At 44.8% G+C, this 17,507-nt stretch overlaps 1 protein-coding gene and 1 pseudogene across 1 annotated transcript in view; both read left to right on the forward strand.

The window, feature by feature from the left end:
- Positions 1 to 17,507, forward strand: part of LOC125941145 (zinc finger protein Xfin-like) — a 181,175-nt pseudogene that overhangs the window by 117,175 nt on the left and 46,493 nt on the right.
- The window catches only part of LOC119431072 (zinc finger protein 528-like), a 28,730-nt gene that overhangs the window by 10,126 nt on the left and 1,097 nt on the right, over positions 1 to 17,507 (forward strand). The window contains exons 2-3 of the mRNA XM_049658104.1: positions 11,089 to 11,286; positions 12,678 to 12,745. Of these exons, the coding sequence (XP_049514061.1) occupies positions 11,089 to 11,286; positions 12,678 to 12,745 (266 nt within the window). The remainder of the gene's footprint in view (positions 1 to 11,088; positions 11,287 to 12,677; positions 12,746 to 17,507) is intronic.

Below are 17,507 nucleotides of genomic sequence, written 5' to 3' on the forward strand. Positions count from 1 at the left end.
TTGGCAGAAGGCCTAGAAGAATGAGTATGCTGCACTTCCACACACGTACAATGTACCTGTTCTTGACGTGCGCGTGGGCGCTCTGCCCGTTGCACATCTGTCGCACAGCGTATGCTGCGACCGTAATAGACATTATGGTAAACAGTGCAAGATGCCCTGGCATATGTCTCTAAAACTTACACAGCATGTCCACATGATGTTGCTCGCGGACATGCAAGGGATGTCCACAGGACATGGAAAGTGCGGCCAAACGGTCATGTGAAGGACACGTCCACAGGAGGAATTCGACAAATCCCTAGGATACCCTGGCAGTGGATGTCCATAGGACGTCATTATTGGCAGAGCAGATTTTTAATAACCTCGTAGTACGGAGAGAGCATTTTCGGAAGCGATTTGGAGAGGGTCACGTGGTATGAGCATTGCGTCATGATATGAAGACATTGAAAACCATGTGACCTTGCTACTTGAACGGCGAGATTTGCGCGGTAGTTGCAGATAACTACTCAAGAGCACTTAATTCCGGTACATACAAGGCACCTGGATATCAGTGTAACGTTGGCAGATGTTGCAAATGCAGCTGAACGAGCTGGGAGGGGTAAACATTGCATGGATGGTTACTTAGCACCTAGGATAGAGATCCAAAGTTAAAGATTAACTCTGCATCGCAGTTGTACATATTTCACTCAGATGACTTGACCGTTACTCCACTTTTGAAGTGCTTCAGTGAAAGCGAGCACCCTGACCTCATGCTAGATCTTGCCTCCAGGGATGATATGCAACTGTAAAGCCCCAGCACTCGATACACACATTAATAAGTTTTTTAGTTAGCCATTGCACGAGCAGGCAAGATGCCTTCCTTTCGAGCTTGCAACAATGTTTACCCGCAGGCCGCAGGGCCATTATTCTCATGTTTGCACAGTCCACAGCAGCGTAGGCTTCAAGTTTAGTGTTGCAGCACTCCTTAGCAGTCGAGTCTGTAGATGTGAAACATGTACTATTTTTTTAGTCTGCTAGGAGCATTTCTCACTAAAGCAATATATTCCCATTTGTCTTTTGTTTCGTGGCCAAACACCTCTGTCTTTGGACATGCCATTCCATGTAGTGCTGGTCACAAACAAAGGAATGCCACGATGAAAGGGACCGCCACAAAGTGCAAGAAAACACAGAAGACAGAGTGCCTCCTGTTCCCAACGAGTGGAGCGCATCCACCTTTGCAAGAAAACATAAACTGCAAGGCACAAAGAAGAAAGGTTGCACAGCAATGCTACAGGCCAAAGTTGTAGAAGTCTTCACAAGTTACAGAGTGAGTTTAACCTCATTTGGACACCATTACGTGTTAGTTGGAATCAGCTAGCGCAAGACAGGGGTAATAGGAGATCACAGGGAGAGGCCTTCATCCTGCAGTGGACATAAATATAAGCTGATGACGATGATGATGATATGTTAGTATGCTCTTTTTTGTGTGTACTGAAGCATCAACAAATAGGCTATGCAAAGTGCATGTTTATGGAGCAAGTGACCTTTCATAAGCCTGGTTTTGTCGGTTTTGTCATTATGACTGGATAGCATTCGAAGGCATGTAAAATCTTTCGGCATAATTTTTCACAAATGCTAGCACATGCCTGTCTATCAATGTTTTTACCTTGCTGCATGGCTTTGTGAACTGTATGCTTAGTACTACAAAATCAAAGCCTTGTGTTCAATTCACAAATAACTTTACATTTTTCAAATAAAAACATGAGAAACGGAAAGATGCGTTTTTAGCTGCAGCACAAAAAAAAAAAAAAACAGCCATTCATGATGCTGAAAAAATGCACTGAAATATGTGATACACTAAAATAATAAATGAGAAAACAGTGAACAGCGTGGTGAACGTCACAGCTCTACAAAAACAATGAATTCATGTTGTTTCAGGTTGAAGCTCCAGATGGTTGCACCAACAATAAGCTGAAGACGATGAAATCAGCCGCTCTTCAGGAACTGAGCAGTAAGCTATCATCAAGACTGAAGCCCCCATCAGAACAACGCGTGTATCTTAGCATAATAAAAATGTCTGGGCACAGTAAGCACAACTTTAACGATCTGGCCTGCTTTCGGACAAGCATTAAACAAAAGCATAATTCAGAAATTCTGCCAACTTGTCACAAACAGTTAAACATCAGTGAAAGAAGTTGAAAAATACATTCATTACTATGTTGAAGATGTGCTTTTTGTTGGGAAAAAGTGCTTAGTACAAAATCCAGAGTCTTTCACCCCACAAAATCAGACATTGCAAATCACATCCAAGCAGTATTACGGGAAGAACGAACCAATAATGTTGACTAGGAGAGTGCCTCAGGATTTGTGTTAGAGCTGACGAAGGCAGATCCAGAAGCAAAGTTCTTTTTCCGGCCTTACCAAAAAGATTAAGGGCAACCGTCTGGCAATCATACAGATTCCGACAACATGGAGGAATCAATGGCAAATGAATACTCTGAAACACTTCTCTTTTGTTATCAGTCAAAATTTATGGCTGAAATTTTGGCAAAAATTTGGCTCTAATTCATGCAGCAAACAACAGATTATGCACTTCCTCTTTTTTTTTATTGTTATCAAGACGTCCATTGGCTATACAATTGCTGGAATTTTCATTGTGCAGTTTGAGACACCATCATGCATCCAAGAGGCACTTACAATGTTTCGCAAGTGGTGTCCCAATTTCATAACAGATTATTGGATGATGGTTCACAGGAAGAGATGACAGCTATAGCTACCGTCTTCCCTGAATCAAAAGTAATGATCTGCGATTTTCATAGGGAACAGACATGGTAGAAGTGGCTACAACAAAAAGAAAATGGAATGTGAAATCATGAAGCTGCATTAGTCCTCTTGCACAGAATCGCACATGCCGAAATGGTTCAGGAATATGACAAAAGAATATGACGGGTAATGTTTTACAGGCTTCAGCTTGGAGTGGTGGTCACTACGAACAACGAAACAGAGGCAAAGAACAAGCTGCTGAAAGCTGCTGAAAGAGAATTACCTCAAGAGTTTCAGAGGGAGAAAGAGCTTGAGTGTTCTGCTTTCTATCCTTATTAAGCAACTTCTCCCAGAAAGGCAGACACACTATCACCAGGAAAACATGAAAAGATCATCAGAGTACAGACTTCACCACAACACAGACCCTGAATACCTACGCAGCAGGTCACCTACTGGTGATAAAACACATTATGAACAGGATGCATGCAGCTTAAGACATTGATATGGAAATATCACTCCTCTACCTCAGCATGGCATGTTTGCCATCAAATACAGTGTGTCTGCTGAAATGTGCACAGCCTGTTTCAACACACCTGAATGTTCATGCCAATAGTTCAAGAGGCACAAACTACCACGTAAACATTTTTGTGCCATTTTCCAAAACATGAATGGGTGCTCATTTGAACAGCTTCTGCAACGCTTTCGTGATCGTTCTCACTTAACGCTTTCCAACATGGGCATTACAGGAGACAAATGATAGCGGCAACAGTTGTAACGAATGCCGTTACAAAGACATAGGTGCACGTTAAAGAACCCCAGGTGGTCCAAATTATTCTGGAGTCCCCCACTACGGCGTGCCTCATAATCAGATCGTGGTTTTGGCACTTAACACCCAATATTTTTTTTTAATGGCAACTGTAACATTAAAAGAGCTGAAGCCAAGGAAATCCTCAGGCCTTCATGCGCTGAGGCAGAGGGCTGAAGAATGCTTAGAATGGACAAAAGCTGCCATCATGTGCTGCACGGATCTAACTGAGTGTCAAGCTTTGATTGACTCTTTGAATGAAATAGAAAAGAAACTGGTTCAAAGCACACCAAGCACCAGTGGCATCATAGTCAGGGGATCACCTGTGAAAGATTGCTCAAAAAAACCAATCAAAAGGAAACGGGTTGCTCGAAAAAAAATTTGCCCCCTGAAGCTCAAAAATCAGGGATACATAATTTTAACACTGGTCTTCTCGTGGACGCGTTGGAAAGAAGGTGTAAGAACTCAGGCAAAGAACTAATGTAGCACCACCACTTGATTCGCAGATGTCTGAATGAGCTGTGCTTCCTCTTTATGGCAGTGCACTTACAGGCATTTCTTGGTGTACTATGTGTCTCAAGAGATCACAGACCGTTACACCTAACCGCAAATGCTTATATGGGCCATGTATGCATGATACTTCTCTAATACTTTGCGTCATGTACAGCGCACCATACCAGTTGTAAATGCCTGAGCTGGTTCCACAATAGCAAGCACACAATGTTTTCTGAGCATGTTAACATTACTATTGGAAATGTTTACGAGCCTTTTTGAATACAGCTGCATTTATTTTTATTGCCAGATTTGGGCTTGGTTACAGTTTACTTCATCCCCATTCATTGCAGCATGGTGTAATCCACCTGCATTGTTTTTACAATAGTGCAATGTTTTGCTTGTAATACTTGCTATGGGGCTTGCTGAATGCTTACATTCATTTTTGCATGTTATGCCTCACACAGTGAATGTCTCCGGCTATATCTGTATACTAGTCAATTTTTTTTTTTCCAAAATACTCGAATGACATCATTTCGCTTGTGTTCATTATGTGTGCGGTACCGAGTTCGTGAACTAGTGAAGAGATGTTACTTGATATCCATCTGCATTTCCTTTTAAGACAAGGGTAGTAAAATCATTTCTGATTATTATCGAATACTGTTCACATGCACTTGGGGCATGACAGCATTTGTATAAACAACTGCCTCAACAAACATTAACGTTCATGTCAGCTGACATGAACATTTGTAGAGGCATAAAAAAAAAGATAAATGTGAGCATCCATAAGGAAAAGGATAAGGTAATTACCCCACCCCCCTGTTTGTAGAACTTTAAGGCGATGTAACCGAACAGCATTAGCTGATCTTTGAGGTAGTTCGAGTCATGCAAATTCAGAACAACTTGCGCAACAATGTGCTTATGTTGTGAAACATTTGTGGAAACATTTGAAAAATAGTGCCTCCCAACCTCCCTAAAAACTTTTTTTGCGGACGCCCATGGATACAAATGTTTTCATGGCATTTTGTGACACACTACTAATGTAAATGGAGCGCCTTCTGAATTACTATTCAGAAGGCGCTCCATTTACATTACTGGGATCACAACTTCACTCATACCGACACAGAGGCCTTTAAAAGTTCGGATAACCACTAAATTAAATATGGACAGTGCTCTCCCATGGACATAACACACAAAGCCACTACAACATCCACCAAGTGCAACACGGCTGCCACATCCAAAGGCACATAAAAAATGCACAGCTACAGAGAAAGACCAAAAATACAGAACGATTTGTCGGTCGTGCCACTGAACTTGAACACTCGTTGGAACCACCACCACAGACACGCACACACCACTCGCAACCACGACGGGGCCACAGACTGTGCTGCTTATCTTGAACACTCGCTGCAATGAACCCGGACTGGGGTTCGCGTTAAATAAAGTTGCTGTCTCTGTCTCTCCCATTACCCACTATCAAACTGTGCACATACTGCACACGACCACAATAAACATGACGCTCATTGGCATTCAGTCAGAGTGGATGCCTTCGTATCTGGTCATATTGTGATGTAGAGCTCATACCATGTGACCCTCTCCAAATCTCTTCCCAAAATGCTCTCTCTCATTTCCCATCTGAATGATTGCAGTGCCAGAGTTCTCTCTAGTAATTATTGTTGGAAACTCTGTGCGAGCTTGGTATGCGCATTGCAGTGGTACTAGTGTCAGCCGCACTGCCACCCCCGACACCAGGTGTAGCCTTCTGGTGGAGGTTGCGGCAGACGAGAGAAAATAGCTGCACTTGCGGTGCATGTTTGCATGTTGTTGTGTTGTGTTTGTAGAGCTTGTGTTTCTATAGAGGAGTGTGTGCGATCACTGTACAAGTTTCCCGCGGTGCCTGAGATAACGCCATAGGACTGTGGTTTTAAATAGAAATGACTTTGTGCCCAGCAAGCATGTTGCTGGGGTGCGTATTCGTCTTGTAAACTATGTGCACGATACTATGCGCCTTGCCTTCCCACGCTGCGGGCCTGCGATAACAGCAGAACAGTGCTGTTTACGATCTGTTGGCATCTTATGGGGCTGCTCAGTTCACTTTCTGGTACGGAAAGCCCACTGAGGTCAATCCGGCCTTATCATTTCGGATACGAAAGAGACGTAATCAGAAAGCATTCCAGTGCATGTGTCGACTTCATAACTTGTGCTGCGATTCTTCAGTTACGGCAAATAAACGAGATTGCATGGAACTTGACAGTTTTTGTATCCTGTCACTTCTGTGTCTTTCATGCACATGAATGAGCCGCATTCGAGCACTTGTGAACCGCAAAAAGGGAAAGCAGCATGTGTATGGCGTTCACAGAAACAGGGCTGTGCGCGCGTCAATGCCTTCGCTTCATTTCTTTCTTTCGCGCAGTCCGTGGGTGCTTGAACTGCTATAATTGTGCGATGCTCACACTCAGCTACATGCTCGAGAAGCTAGCATGTTTAGCCATTGTCCCCTTCTGCGATACGGATACCCAAATTAGTGTTTGCTACTGACTGCGGGAGAGAAAGCAATTAAGTTCCTGTAACTTGCTGCACTTGCAATATAAAATGTAATGCTTTTATCTCGTGCACGCTGCACTGGCCCACTAAATGGTTATGTTGCTGAGTATGTGCGTTGTCACTGTCAAATGCTGCTCATTATGCATGCTTATCTTTCGAGTTAAAAAGTCTTGCGTAAACATGTTGGAGCTAGAGCTTTCTACTGCAACTGCATGCAGTATGCAAAACTTAAAAGTACTCATATCGATTGTGGTGTGGTAAGAGCACACCATGTTCGAGATGACACAGCAGGGTAAAAATGCAGCACAATGTATTACGGTAGTGCGGCCAAATTATGACACTTGTCTTAAAAAAGAAAGTATAGCGTACTAGATGTCGTCTAGTATCTTTCATACAGTGCCTCAAGCTCCCAAAAAACCTATATAATTAGAGAGATCTTGCAGAAAAAAGGTTGGCCAATTGCACGACGTTGCAACGCTGCAGCTTCATTGAAACCAACGGTGCCGCAGGGTGTTCTCGCTAATTATTTCCGTGGTATATTTCTGTGATCTGAAATGTGATGGCATTAAAGAATACACAATTACCGGCGTTTATCGACAACACAGCTGCACCGCTGACTGTCAACAGCAAACACGGTGCAGCATGGTGTGGCCACAGAACACCGTGTGGCCCTAGAATAAAGTGTGACCCGCTGCTACTGCCGCCCGCGCTGTTCCCGCCACGACCTGTGGTTCTCACAACCTTCTCACTGTCCTCTCCATCATTATCAGTAACAAAAATATGGCTGCGGCCTACAGCACCTTTCGGTTGGATGTTTCCGGTTCGCTCGTTGACCGTGACACGCCGGTGCGGCAGTTTCATTGCTTTCATTTGAAAACTAATTCAAAGCGGTGATTTTAGATATTCAGCTTGTGACAACATGTTTTTGATGTTCAGGAGTCGGACAAACTTGCGAAGTGGCCAGTTGAGGCGTGGGTGGCATGTCAAATGCAATGGGCGGCACGTGGACGACGACACATTGTGCATAGACGGTCAAGTCATGGGGTCAAGTGTCAATGTGTTAAAGGTAACGTGTGCACGTTTCAATTGCTTCACAGCGAAGCTGTATTTGACAAGGATCCCGGGATTTTTTCGTCTCCGTGCCAAAAACTCAACCAATCACAGCGGGAGGTGCGCTGATTGACACTTTTATTTAAGAGGATGGCCGAGATGGTGGCAAGGAATGAGGTGGAAGGACGGATGCCTGCCTTAGCGAAGGACAGCAAAGCGTGAATTATTCGCCGCGTGCGCCACTGGGTTCCTAGCAGCGCCACCAGATGGCACTCCCTCCGCTCACCTGCAGCAAGATAGAATTTGAGGAGCGATTGAGAGAAATGGGGGGAAGGCGGTGGGCTAGGAAAACTTAAGTTACTTGTACGAGAGAATGTAGACATAAAATGGAGGAAGCGAACCAGAAAATTGTCTGGCAAATATATGGACGGAGGGGAGGGCAAACCAAGAATCATCGGTTAAGAAAAAATTTAAGAAACAGAGAGGGTTCTGTGGAAAATAGGGATACAGACGAAATCAGCACTGGGAACGTACAGTACTTTCAAGCAGATCACCAAAGAAAATAGCTATGATAATTCTAGGGGAAGCGCGCTCTTTGTTGTTTGAAGCCAGGACGGTAGTATTGCGGACTAAGGCGTACCGAGTCAAGTACTAAGGGATAGACACGTGGTGGGGTGCGTGTGGAGAGAAGGAAACGGCTAAGTTGCCCGCGCGGCACCAGCGCCAAATGCTCCCCTAGCGGACGGATGGAAGTGTCGAAGGTCGTCGCTATGCCAGCGCGCGCCCGTGCACATTGTTTTCTCGATGACGAGCGCGACCTCATCAACCAGGAAAGGTGGCACGCAACACTGCTGTGTTGTTGATTGCCACAACAGCCTCGAAAACACGAAAAGTCGAAAGCCGCCCGTGAAGTTCGACAGATTTCCAGGGAAGTGGTACGAGAAGGACAGACGACAAGCATGGACAACTGCAGTGCGCCGAGTGAAGTAAGTCACAAACTTTAGCATTCGCGTGCAATATCACGGCCGCTCGATAAAAACGAAATAGGAATATGCCTCTATTTACCGCACGGCCATTTGTTTAGTCGTGTCGCGTAGTTGAATCGTACAGTGACATCAGCTGTGTTAGCTTAGCCATAGCCTCCTATAGGAGGCTATGGCTTAGCGGTAAATTCATAAGTGTTGCACCGCTAAGCTCGACGACGCAAGCTCGATTCCCAGCCACGGCGGCCGCATTTCGATGAGGGAGAAATGCAAGGACACCCTTGTTACCGTGTACTTTGATTTTTGTGAATGTAAAGAACCCCCGGTGGTCAAAATTATTCCTGAGACCCCCCATTACAGCGTGCCTCATAATGATTTCGTGGTTTTGGCATGTAAAACCCCCAAATTTAATTGATGGTACTATGCGTTCACTCGCGATCGGCAAGGACGAGCTCAAGAGAATTGTTTCCCTTTTCCAAGCGCTGCAACTTAAATTACTAGTTGTGCAGGTAACGAAAGGGGCTGTCAACTGTCAACCCCACCCTGGCAGCGATCCTGGGTGCGCTACTGGTGTGAAATATGTTCTTATAGTGTGCTGTCTGCATAACCAAATGGAGCATAACATAATGAAGCCTCAATGCAGCGATCGCATGGGTTCGCAGCGATCGACCAACTCCGCGTCTGCATGCATGCATCCGCGCACAAAGTTTCGCTTTCGCTGGGAGCGCGTTTTCGCACCGCACCGTGAGGTTTTGCATGGGTGTTCTGTGGTTTTGCAGCATATGATCATTTGACAGTACACAAGCAACCATTGTTGCGTGAACGCTATCAAAGCTGCTCAAGAATAATTTCGTTATAGGGACTTTGACGCTATACGGCGACTCGTGATGTGCCATATCGCGACGATTCAATCATTTTTTTTCTTCTAAGTTCTTGGGACGTTTCAATATCGCTATTTCTCAAGTCGTGATGTGCCATATCGCGACGATTCAATCATTTTTTTTCTTCTTGGGACGTTTCAATATCGCTATTTCTCAAGTTGCGTCGCACTGTATGTTTATCGGTCTTCTCAGCGAGCAATTTCCCGCTGCTTCTTTTTGTTAATGCAGTACATTCACTGTTTCGGGCTAACACAAACATGAGCATATGCCATGCCTTTTTTTAATGAGCTTCTTACCGTTCCCTTTCCACTCTTGTGAACTTGCCAATGTCTAGCATCGGCAAGTTCATAGACGAAATGTTCGCGACATTAACTGGGCAGAGCGCGCGGGCGAGCTTCTCAGTGTGCGCTTTTTGCTACTCACTGAACATCGCAGCCCCAACGCCGTAGCAGAAATCTTCCTCGCGGTGTAGCCACGTGTAGCCGAACGGCTGCTTGCCGGTTTTAAGTTTCGCAATCCAAGCTACACGCAACTTCTTGGCCTACGGGTACGTGTGAAGGCTGACGTACACCAGGCCCCGTTGCGTACGCGCCCGGCAGTGCGCTACCGAGCAATAGCCTACCATGTCGGACGCCTTCAAAGGCAGCTACTACCTATCCAAGTGTCGTCAAGCACACACCCGAAGCGGGAAAACATCCCCACTGAATTAATCAGAACCGTAGCGCAGATATGGGACTAAACTTTCGTTTTCAGCTCGCTTCGGCGCTTCCGAAGCAGACGACGACGCGGCCGCTGTGTCCACGTGATCCCTCATACCACGTCAAGCCGACGGTGGCGCCAACTTTTCCAGTGGTGGAGCTCGCCCCCAATATGTAGGAGCCTAGGACGCACGGCCGGACTCGACTCTTCTCAGCGCGGAGGGTGGAGTCGAGTCCGGCCATGAGTCCGGCATGTAGGAGGAAACGGCTGAACACCTGTACAGTCACACCTGATACTTTTCTGTTAAGGGCTTCGCCCTACAGTTCAAAGCAACGGGGCTGCTTTTTTCAAAGCACCGGGGTTTAGGGACAGTGGAGGCAAAATAGACTTTAAGCAGGTAAAAATAAACAAATGGAGGTTATCTGATTGGTGGCCAAAATCAAGGCAAGATCGAGTGAAATTTCACCCTCCACTAAGCAGAAAAAATAATAAGAGCTTGATGGCGCAACCACCGCCCCGTTTCTAAGGGTACGCTCATAACATTCATCCATCCGCGGCAGTGGCGGAAAGAAAAAAAAAAAAAAATCTACGAGAAAGCTTGTCTCGATTGAACCAGACTGAACAGTCGACAGAAAACCATTATGCATATGCTATACACACCCTAGCATTCGTTTCAATCACGAAAAGCACAAAACAAGTGTCAAAACCACATGATAGATGATAAGGTGCGTAACAAGCACGTGCGTAGCGTTTGCCGGTAAAGATTACGGTTGCATAAGCTGAAGTTGCCGGGCATGCGGCAACTGTAGCATACCAAGCAGGGAGTGATGTAACCACACTTTCATATGTAAAAGAAAAACCCGCCTAGCAACTGGTTTCATTTGTGTTGTGATAGCGCTATGGAAAAGTCACGCATAGTAGGACTCCCGAAGAGCAGCGTGAACTGGATGAGTGGCGACGGGAACAGCAACAGCGTCTGGGCAGGACGCAGCGGTTCCTGCCCAAAGCAATCCACGCACAGTTAGGACGCCTGAAGAGCAGCGCGGATACGATGAGCGATGAAAGGAACGGCAGCGTCAATATCCACAACGGCGTCAGGCTCGGCGCTTTCAAGGGGTCTAGCTACCTACCGTCTATCGGATCTACCATAGCTTCGCTGCACCAGCCACCTTCACAGCGTGAATTAGAGACCGTTTTTCTTATTTTTTTTTTTCTTCGCGTCATTTCTCATGAATCAGAGGCAAGCTACTTATTTCTTATAAAGAAATAGACTGCACGTCAGATTTTGGTGCACAATATTTTCTTATTTTGAGCCCATATATAAATTGCAAGTGCGAAAAGTATGTGAAAGTGCGTAATGAATGCATTCTTTCCGCACTAGCGTACGGAGCCGTAAATAGCCATGTTGTATTTGTAAACATGTTGTATTTGGCTGGCGCACAACAGAGCAACTGTAAAGAGATCTCAGGGAGAGGCCTTGCACAAATAGGCTGATGCTGATAATGACGTACAATCTAGTGGCATCACAGTGCATATCTTGCTTTACTGCAAGTGTTGGTAAAGAGCGGGGGTTGTCATAGATTCTGCGTGTGAGAACAGGCTTCCTCTTGAGCCCACGAATATATTGTTGCAGATTTATTACAGCTGTAGCAATAAATGTAATAGCTGATCGAGGGTGGGAATGTTGGGCCACCATTAATTCACTGTTAGGGATTTAAAATTTTATGTGACCCTAACCTTGCAATGTGTGGACATTTGTGGACCATATGTTAAACATTGAGGACCTTGCGTCTTTTTTTTTTTTTTTTTTTCCCCTTGTATCTCTGCTGCTGCAAACATGCCCCTGTTCAGTCCCGGAACAGAGAGACGAGGCAGACAACAAGCATACGGAAATCAAAGAACCTTTATTCCCTCTCTGAAGGTCCTTATATATTGTGCCCCAGCCTAGTGTGGTGTTCCCTTATGGCCGCTGGGTACAAGGCTCATAAGTAGCGACCACTATACATCACCCCACTCCCATGGTAATGTCACTAAGACATACAGCTGAGGTAAGGATCAGGGCCTTTGGAGAGCAGGTATTTCACCGTGCGCACCATGTGCTCTGCCTCTCCATTACTCTGGAGGTACCTTAGGTCTCATGCCGGAAACCACATGATCGCGCAAACTCTGGGAACTTGTTGGACGCACACTGCAGCATATTGTCTGTCTGCACAATGTCGGGGATGCCAAAGTGGGCAATGCAGCTCTTGATTGCCGAGATGACTGCTTGAGCCATGGTTGAATCCATGGAGACCACTTCGAGAAACCGGGATTAATAATCAACTATCAGGACGTCGCTCTCTCACTTGAAACAGATCAATGACAAGGCGCTGCCACAGCCTGTCGGGTATGAGTGGGCGTCACAGTCTCGGAGTGCTGCACTCAACTCAAGTCTCTGCACATTTAGCACATTGGATCACTATATGCTCGACATGCATGTTGCAGTTAGGCCGCCAAACAGACTCCCTGGCCGCCCTGTTCTTGACAGCGGCACAGTCCCTGGTGCCCCTCGTGTAAGAGAGTGAAGGCCGTTTTACATGATGCGATTGTCATCAAACCGGAAGTGCGATTTTGGTCGCATGCATTGGAAATTGCAGTTCCTTTCTGTGACTGTGACCAACCTGTTGGCCGCACTACAATTTTTAGTTGATCCAGTTACAGGTGCTTTATTGTTTTCTCCCTCATCGTCAGAACACACTAATGTGCGTATCTCACAGCCAGGTGTAACTTTGCTGTGAGCGCTGGCCTGCATGCATGCGTAATGTGATTTCTAGCTTCACGAAGATGGTACTACAGGGCACTGAGATTTCGGTCTAAGCTCCCGTGTTCCAATTACTTTTGTACATGGGAGTTCATCATACAGCTTCACACACATTGCTTTTCGTTATGTTATGCAAAAACTACGCACTCCGCTGTCTGGATTTGAATGACTGCAGTTAATGTTTGTGCATGACATTCATTGACATGACTGTCAAATAAGGGTTGTGTCTTATAACTTGTGTGTTTGTGGCCAGCATTTCTTGGTATTAAAAAAAAAAAGAAACGATAAATTTTAAAAGCTTTTGATAATTTGTGTGAAACATTCAGATGTGAATAATGCTGGCTTGTTCAAATGGCTATGAATAGATTGGTGCAGGAGTGTGTGTGACAAGCACTGTCTACATTGGTTCTCATGCTTGATGCCTTAGTTTATTGTCCTACCTTTCTTGTTTTAGTGTAGTGAGCACGAGCATGCATTGTGGAACTCTTGTAGCACTAGGGAGAGCTTTTGTTTGATCAATTGTTGCCTCTGTTTTGAAAGTGCCAAGTTTTCGATGTGAAAGCCTGTTGTGTTTTCACATCCTGATCAGCAACTCCAAACATGATATTTTGATGCAACTGTTTCTCATCATTCACTTTCTGCTGCAAGTTGATGTCTGACATGGCATATCAAAATGGCATGTTGCCCAAAAACATAGCCTGTTCACATGATTGTCTGGTCTGTGAAGTTAAAAACTGCTCATAAATGTTATGACATGTTGTGTTTGTGTCACAGTATTTGTTAATTAAAGTACTAGGTGATAAGCTATTTGCTGTATCATGTTCATAAATGTGCTATTAGTCGTGTATGAGGCCATGCATTTGTGAATTGTGTTTGCATCTGGTTTCTCATCCACAGCACTAGCATCATTGGCACACTCAAAATTACTGGAAGCGTGCGGTTTCGAGCATGATTCCACACTTTGGGTGCAAACAGCCAACAAATTGGGCACTTGCCATGCCGGGTCAGTTGACCAAAGAGTGGTTGGTTGGTGCTAGAGGGACGGCTTCGTGGTGCCACAAAAGTGTGCAACTAATGTGAAGGCTGCACATACCAATTCTTGGCAGAATGAAGTGGTGCTTTGATAATCTTTAGGAAACGTCTCCACACCATCAGCCATGCAAATTCCATGCTCACTATTGTTTTAACACACGAAGGCCCCAGCTCACTAAATGACATAGTCGGCTCCATCACAACCAACAGAAAGCATGCAGCACAATACTGCTTCAGCTTTGCCCTTGCTGCGTACACCAGTCCAGCTTCTGCATCACCAAACTGATTGCTCGGAATCTACTTCCGACAACCATCGTTATTCTGATTCTCAAGTACAGTCCAAGCCTACGTTACATTTGCCAGACAGAGCTTCAAAAAGACATGAACTCTCAGAGGTTCCCAGTAGTAAATCTTGAGTGCATGCTGCCTTGCCCCCGAGACATTGCTTATCTGTTACCTCCACCCATACTACAGTCCTTGTCCGAACAACACACTTAGTACCACCATTATTCAAGGACAGCTGTGCTACACCTCACATGTTGATGTCCTTTAATGACTCAAGCACATCGGGGAGGCGTACTACACCAGTATCCACACTAATAAAGCACAAGTTCACCAATATTCGAAGGGACCATCACCACAATGTTACACAGATGACAAATTCTACATTCCAAAAAAAGAAGCCTTCCGCCATTGTAAGCTGTCTGTGCATTTGACAAGATCTCAAATGATGTCTTGATTTTTTCATGGGGTCAGTGTAACAAATGGCGAGGAAGCCCTTCACATGCAAACACAACCGATGGTCATGTGGACAGTTTTGCTTCTTGCTCAGCGCATTAGTGCAACCAACTACGGGGCTGTTTTCTAGATTTACTGCTGCCTTTTCCCAAACCCCACAGTGTAACTGTCTTTGAGAACTACGGGAAACTTGCAACAGCCAGTGCTGTCGTCCACCCGAACCACTTTCGGGGACTGAGATGATCATTGTTGACATCACCTTGACTTCCAAAATGCACCCACACAACATCCAAGAAGCTTTGAGGAAAACACTTGCATAATCTGCAGTCGTGGTCAAGTGTGAGGAGGAAACACCGGGAGAGCAGAAAGGAAGAAGTGGAAGGGAAGAAGAAACCAAGCATTTGTTGGGCCGGCCTCTTACTTCTTTCTTCATTACAATTTTGTTACTTACTTATTTGTTTGTTTGTTTATTTATTTGCATAATTATTTGAACAATTCTGCCGCCTACATTTTGGAAGCTCAGGCAGGAGTGTTTACGTAATCTAGCAAGACGGCATAGACAATTCCTTGAAGGGAGTAATAACAAAAGCATAAATAAACAAAATAAATATGTCACAAACAGCAGTAACAAAATAGCGTTGATGTGGTTACATTTCCTGTCGGAAAGGTCCGAAAAAAGGGTGCAGAACATTAAAGAAGCCCTTGAACACTTTTGAAGCCACTGTTTTTCGGTCACGGGTTGCGTAGATTGACAGTTAGAGAGATAAATGCAACAAGAATGGCAGCTATAGGCGTATACAGTCTGAAGTTATTCGGCCGGTAAATTTAAAAATGCATGCCCTCAACTAAATTTTGCGCAGTCTTCTGTCCCCATTTCTCTCAGCCACTGATGTAACCCCTTGCTACCAATGGTAAGAGCCCGAAGCGTCTACGTAGTGTAAGTTCGCACTCCAGAAGCCATTGTGATGCAGACTGTGGGCGGATAGAAATTTGTGTTCAGAAAAAAAAAAAAATGTATGTATATATTATAGCCTTATGATGTAGGTTTGGCATGACTGAATCATCTTTGTTACTAGGTATATGAGATCATAATTTATTGGTATGTGTAGCACTGTGTCCTTAGCCCGAATATTTTAATGGATACAAAGGGGAAATGCTTGGATGAATGTGTTGTTATTGTTTGTGCTGGTGTTGACGGTGACCTCTGTGCCGTTGCAGATGTGTCCATCCATCCTGCAGAGTGCTCAAGATGCGTGCTTCGGTCTTTGCCAGAAGTCCATCTCACCAGCTTCTTGGAAAGCATCAACTTGCTTGCCCTGTCACATGACATAGCATTTTGAGATTAATTATGAATTTAATATTGTGATGGTGATGTGACGGTGTTTACTGAATGCCACCTGTGCTTCGTTTGTTGTGAAATTAGTGAAACTAGTGAAATCGCAAATTTGCTGGCTGGCCTGTTAGTCTATTTGGAATCATGAAAAAAAAAGAAAAAAAGAACAGGCTTTATTGCAGTGTCTCAAGTTTTAATCATCGCGGTAAAAAAAAAAAGGCACTGCAATGTAGTACTAGTAGAGACCAACACGTGGGATGGAATTGTCCATGTCTTCACAGATCTGTTGAATAGAGTGCGCGTCTGAGTGAATGTGTCACTGGAAACTAATTTGTAGATAAGTTACCTTAAGCACTCTGTGGCAGCATTTTGCTTTCTCAGTGCAGTATGGAAAAGATTGACAAGGAAAAGGGGTACAGTGTTTACGACTAACAGACAGATGCACACAGACGTAGCCCCATTTAGTACTCCGCTGACATTTATTTCAAGTACATTAGGCTTATGTGTTCCCGACATTCCTCTACTACTGCAGATGCAGCATTTATCATGCGCTTTGTCCTGTAAACCTTTGTGTCTGTATTTGTCTCTGCTATTTGTCTTGTGCTTTCAAATCAGTACATTCATAAAGTTAACATCAACTGGCTTCGTTTATTTCTCTGTTTTTAGTGCCACATACAAAGAAACAATGATTTCCTTAATGCACAGAAATGTGGCCGTATTCTAGCTCCTCCACCATCAAACGAGGTGTCGTTCTCACCTCTTTGAATGTTTGTTCTTCCCATGCCTGTCGTATTCTTTCATGCTCATTTCTTATATATATTCTTTCGATATATCAGCTGTTGCTCTTGCTGTGCTGCATGGTATAAATACTCTGATGCCTGAGAAGTGGTAGCATCTGTGACCAAAACGTGCAAGTCCTTGACCAAAGCACAGGTCTGCGTTGGCACGAGCCCGTGCAGTGCTTTTGTTGATATGCGCCCGGGCCTAGTACTTTTGGGCTCAGGTTGGGCTTGGTCCTCAGTCGAGCCTGTAATAGGCCCGGCATGCTATTTGCAACTCTGTGACACTGGAGACTAAAAATTATGCAGAAACCATCGACGATGATTGTCAGTGTAAGTGAATAGCCCAAACCAAAGGGCGAATGAATGAGCAAGTGACAGTCGCGATCAACCCCCCCTCCTCCTCCTCCTTGTGGCACATACCCCATACTTCAGGCCCGGGCTGCGTACGGGCCTGGCTTGAAATCGCTGGGCCAGGCTCAAGCCAGCAAAAGCGGCCCATGCAGTGCTCTTAAACTATCACGGAAATTGTTTACAGTGCACTAATAGAGAGAAAGAATCCTTTGCTTAATGTGCAGAGATGTGGCTGTCTTCTCCTCCACCTGCAAATGTGGTTCCATTCTAACACGTAA

Source organism: Dermacentor silvarum, chromosome 10 (assembly GCF_013339745.2).
Source record: "Dermacentor silvarum isolate Dsil-2018 chromosome 10, BIME_Dsil_1.4, whole genome shotgun sequence".
NCBI classification, from domain to species: Eukaryota; Metazoa; Arthropoda; class Arachnida; order Ixodida; family Ixodidae; genus Dermacentor; species Dermacentor silvarum.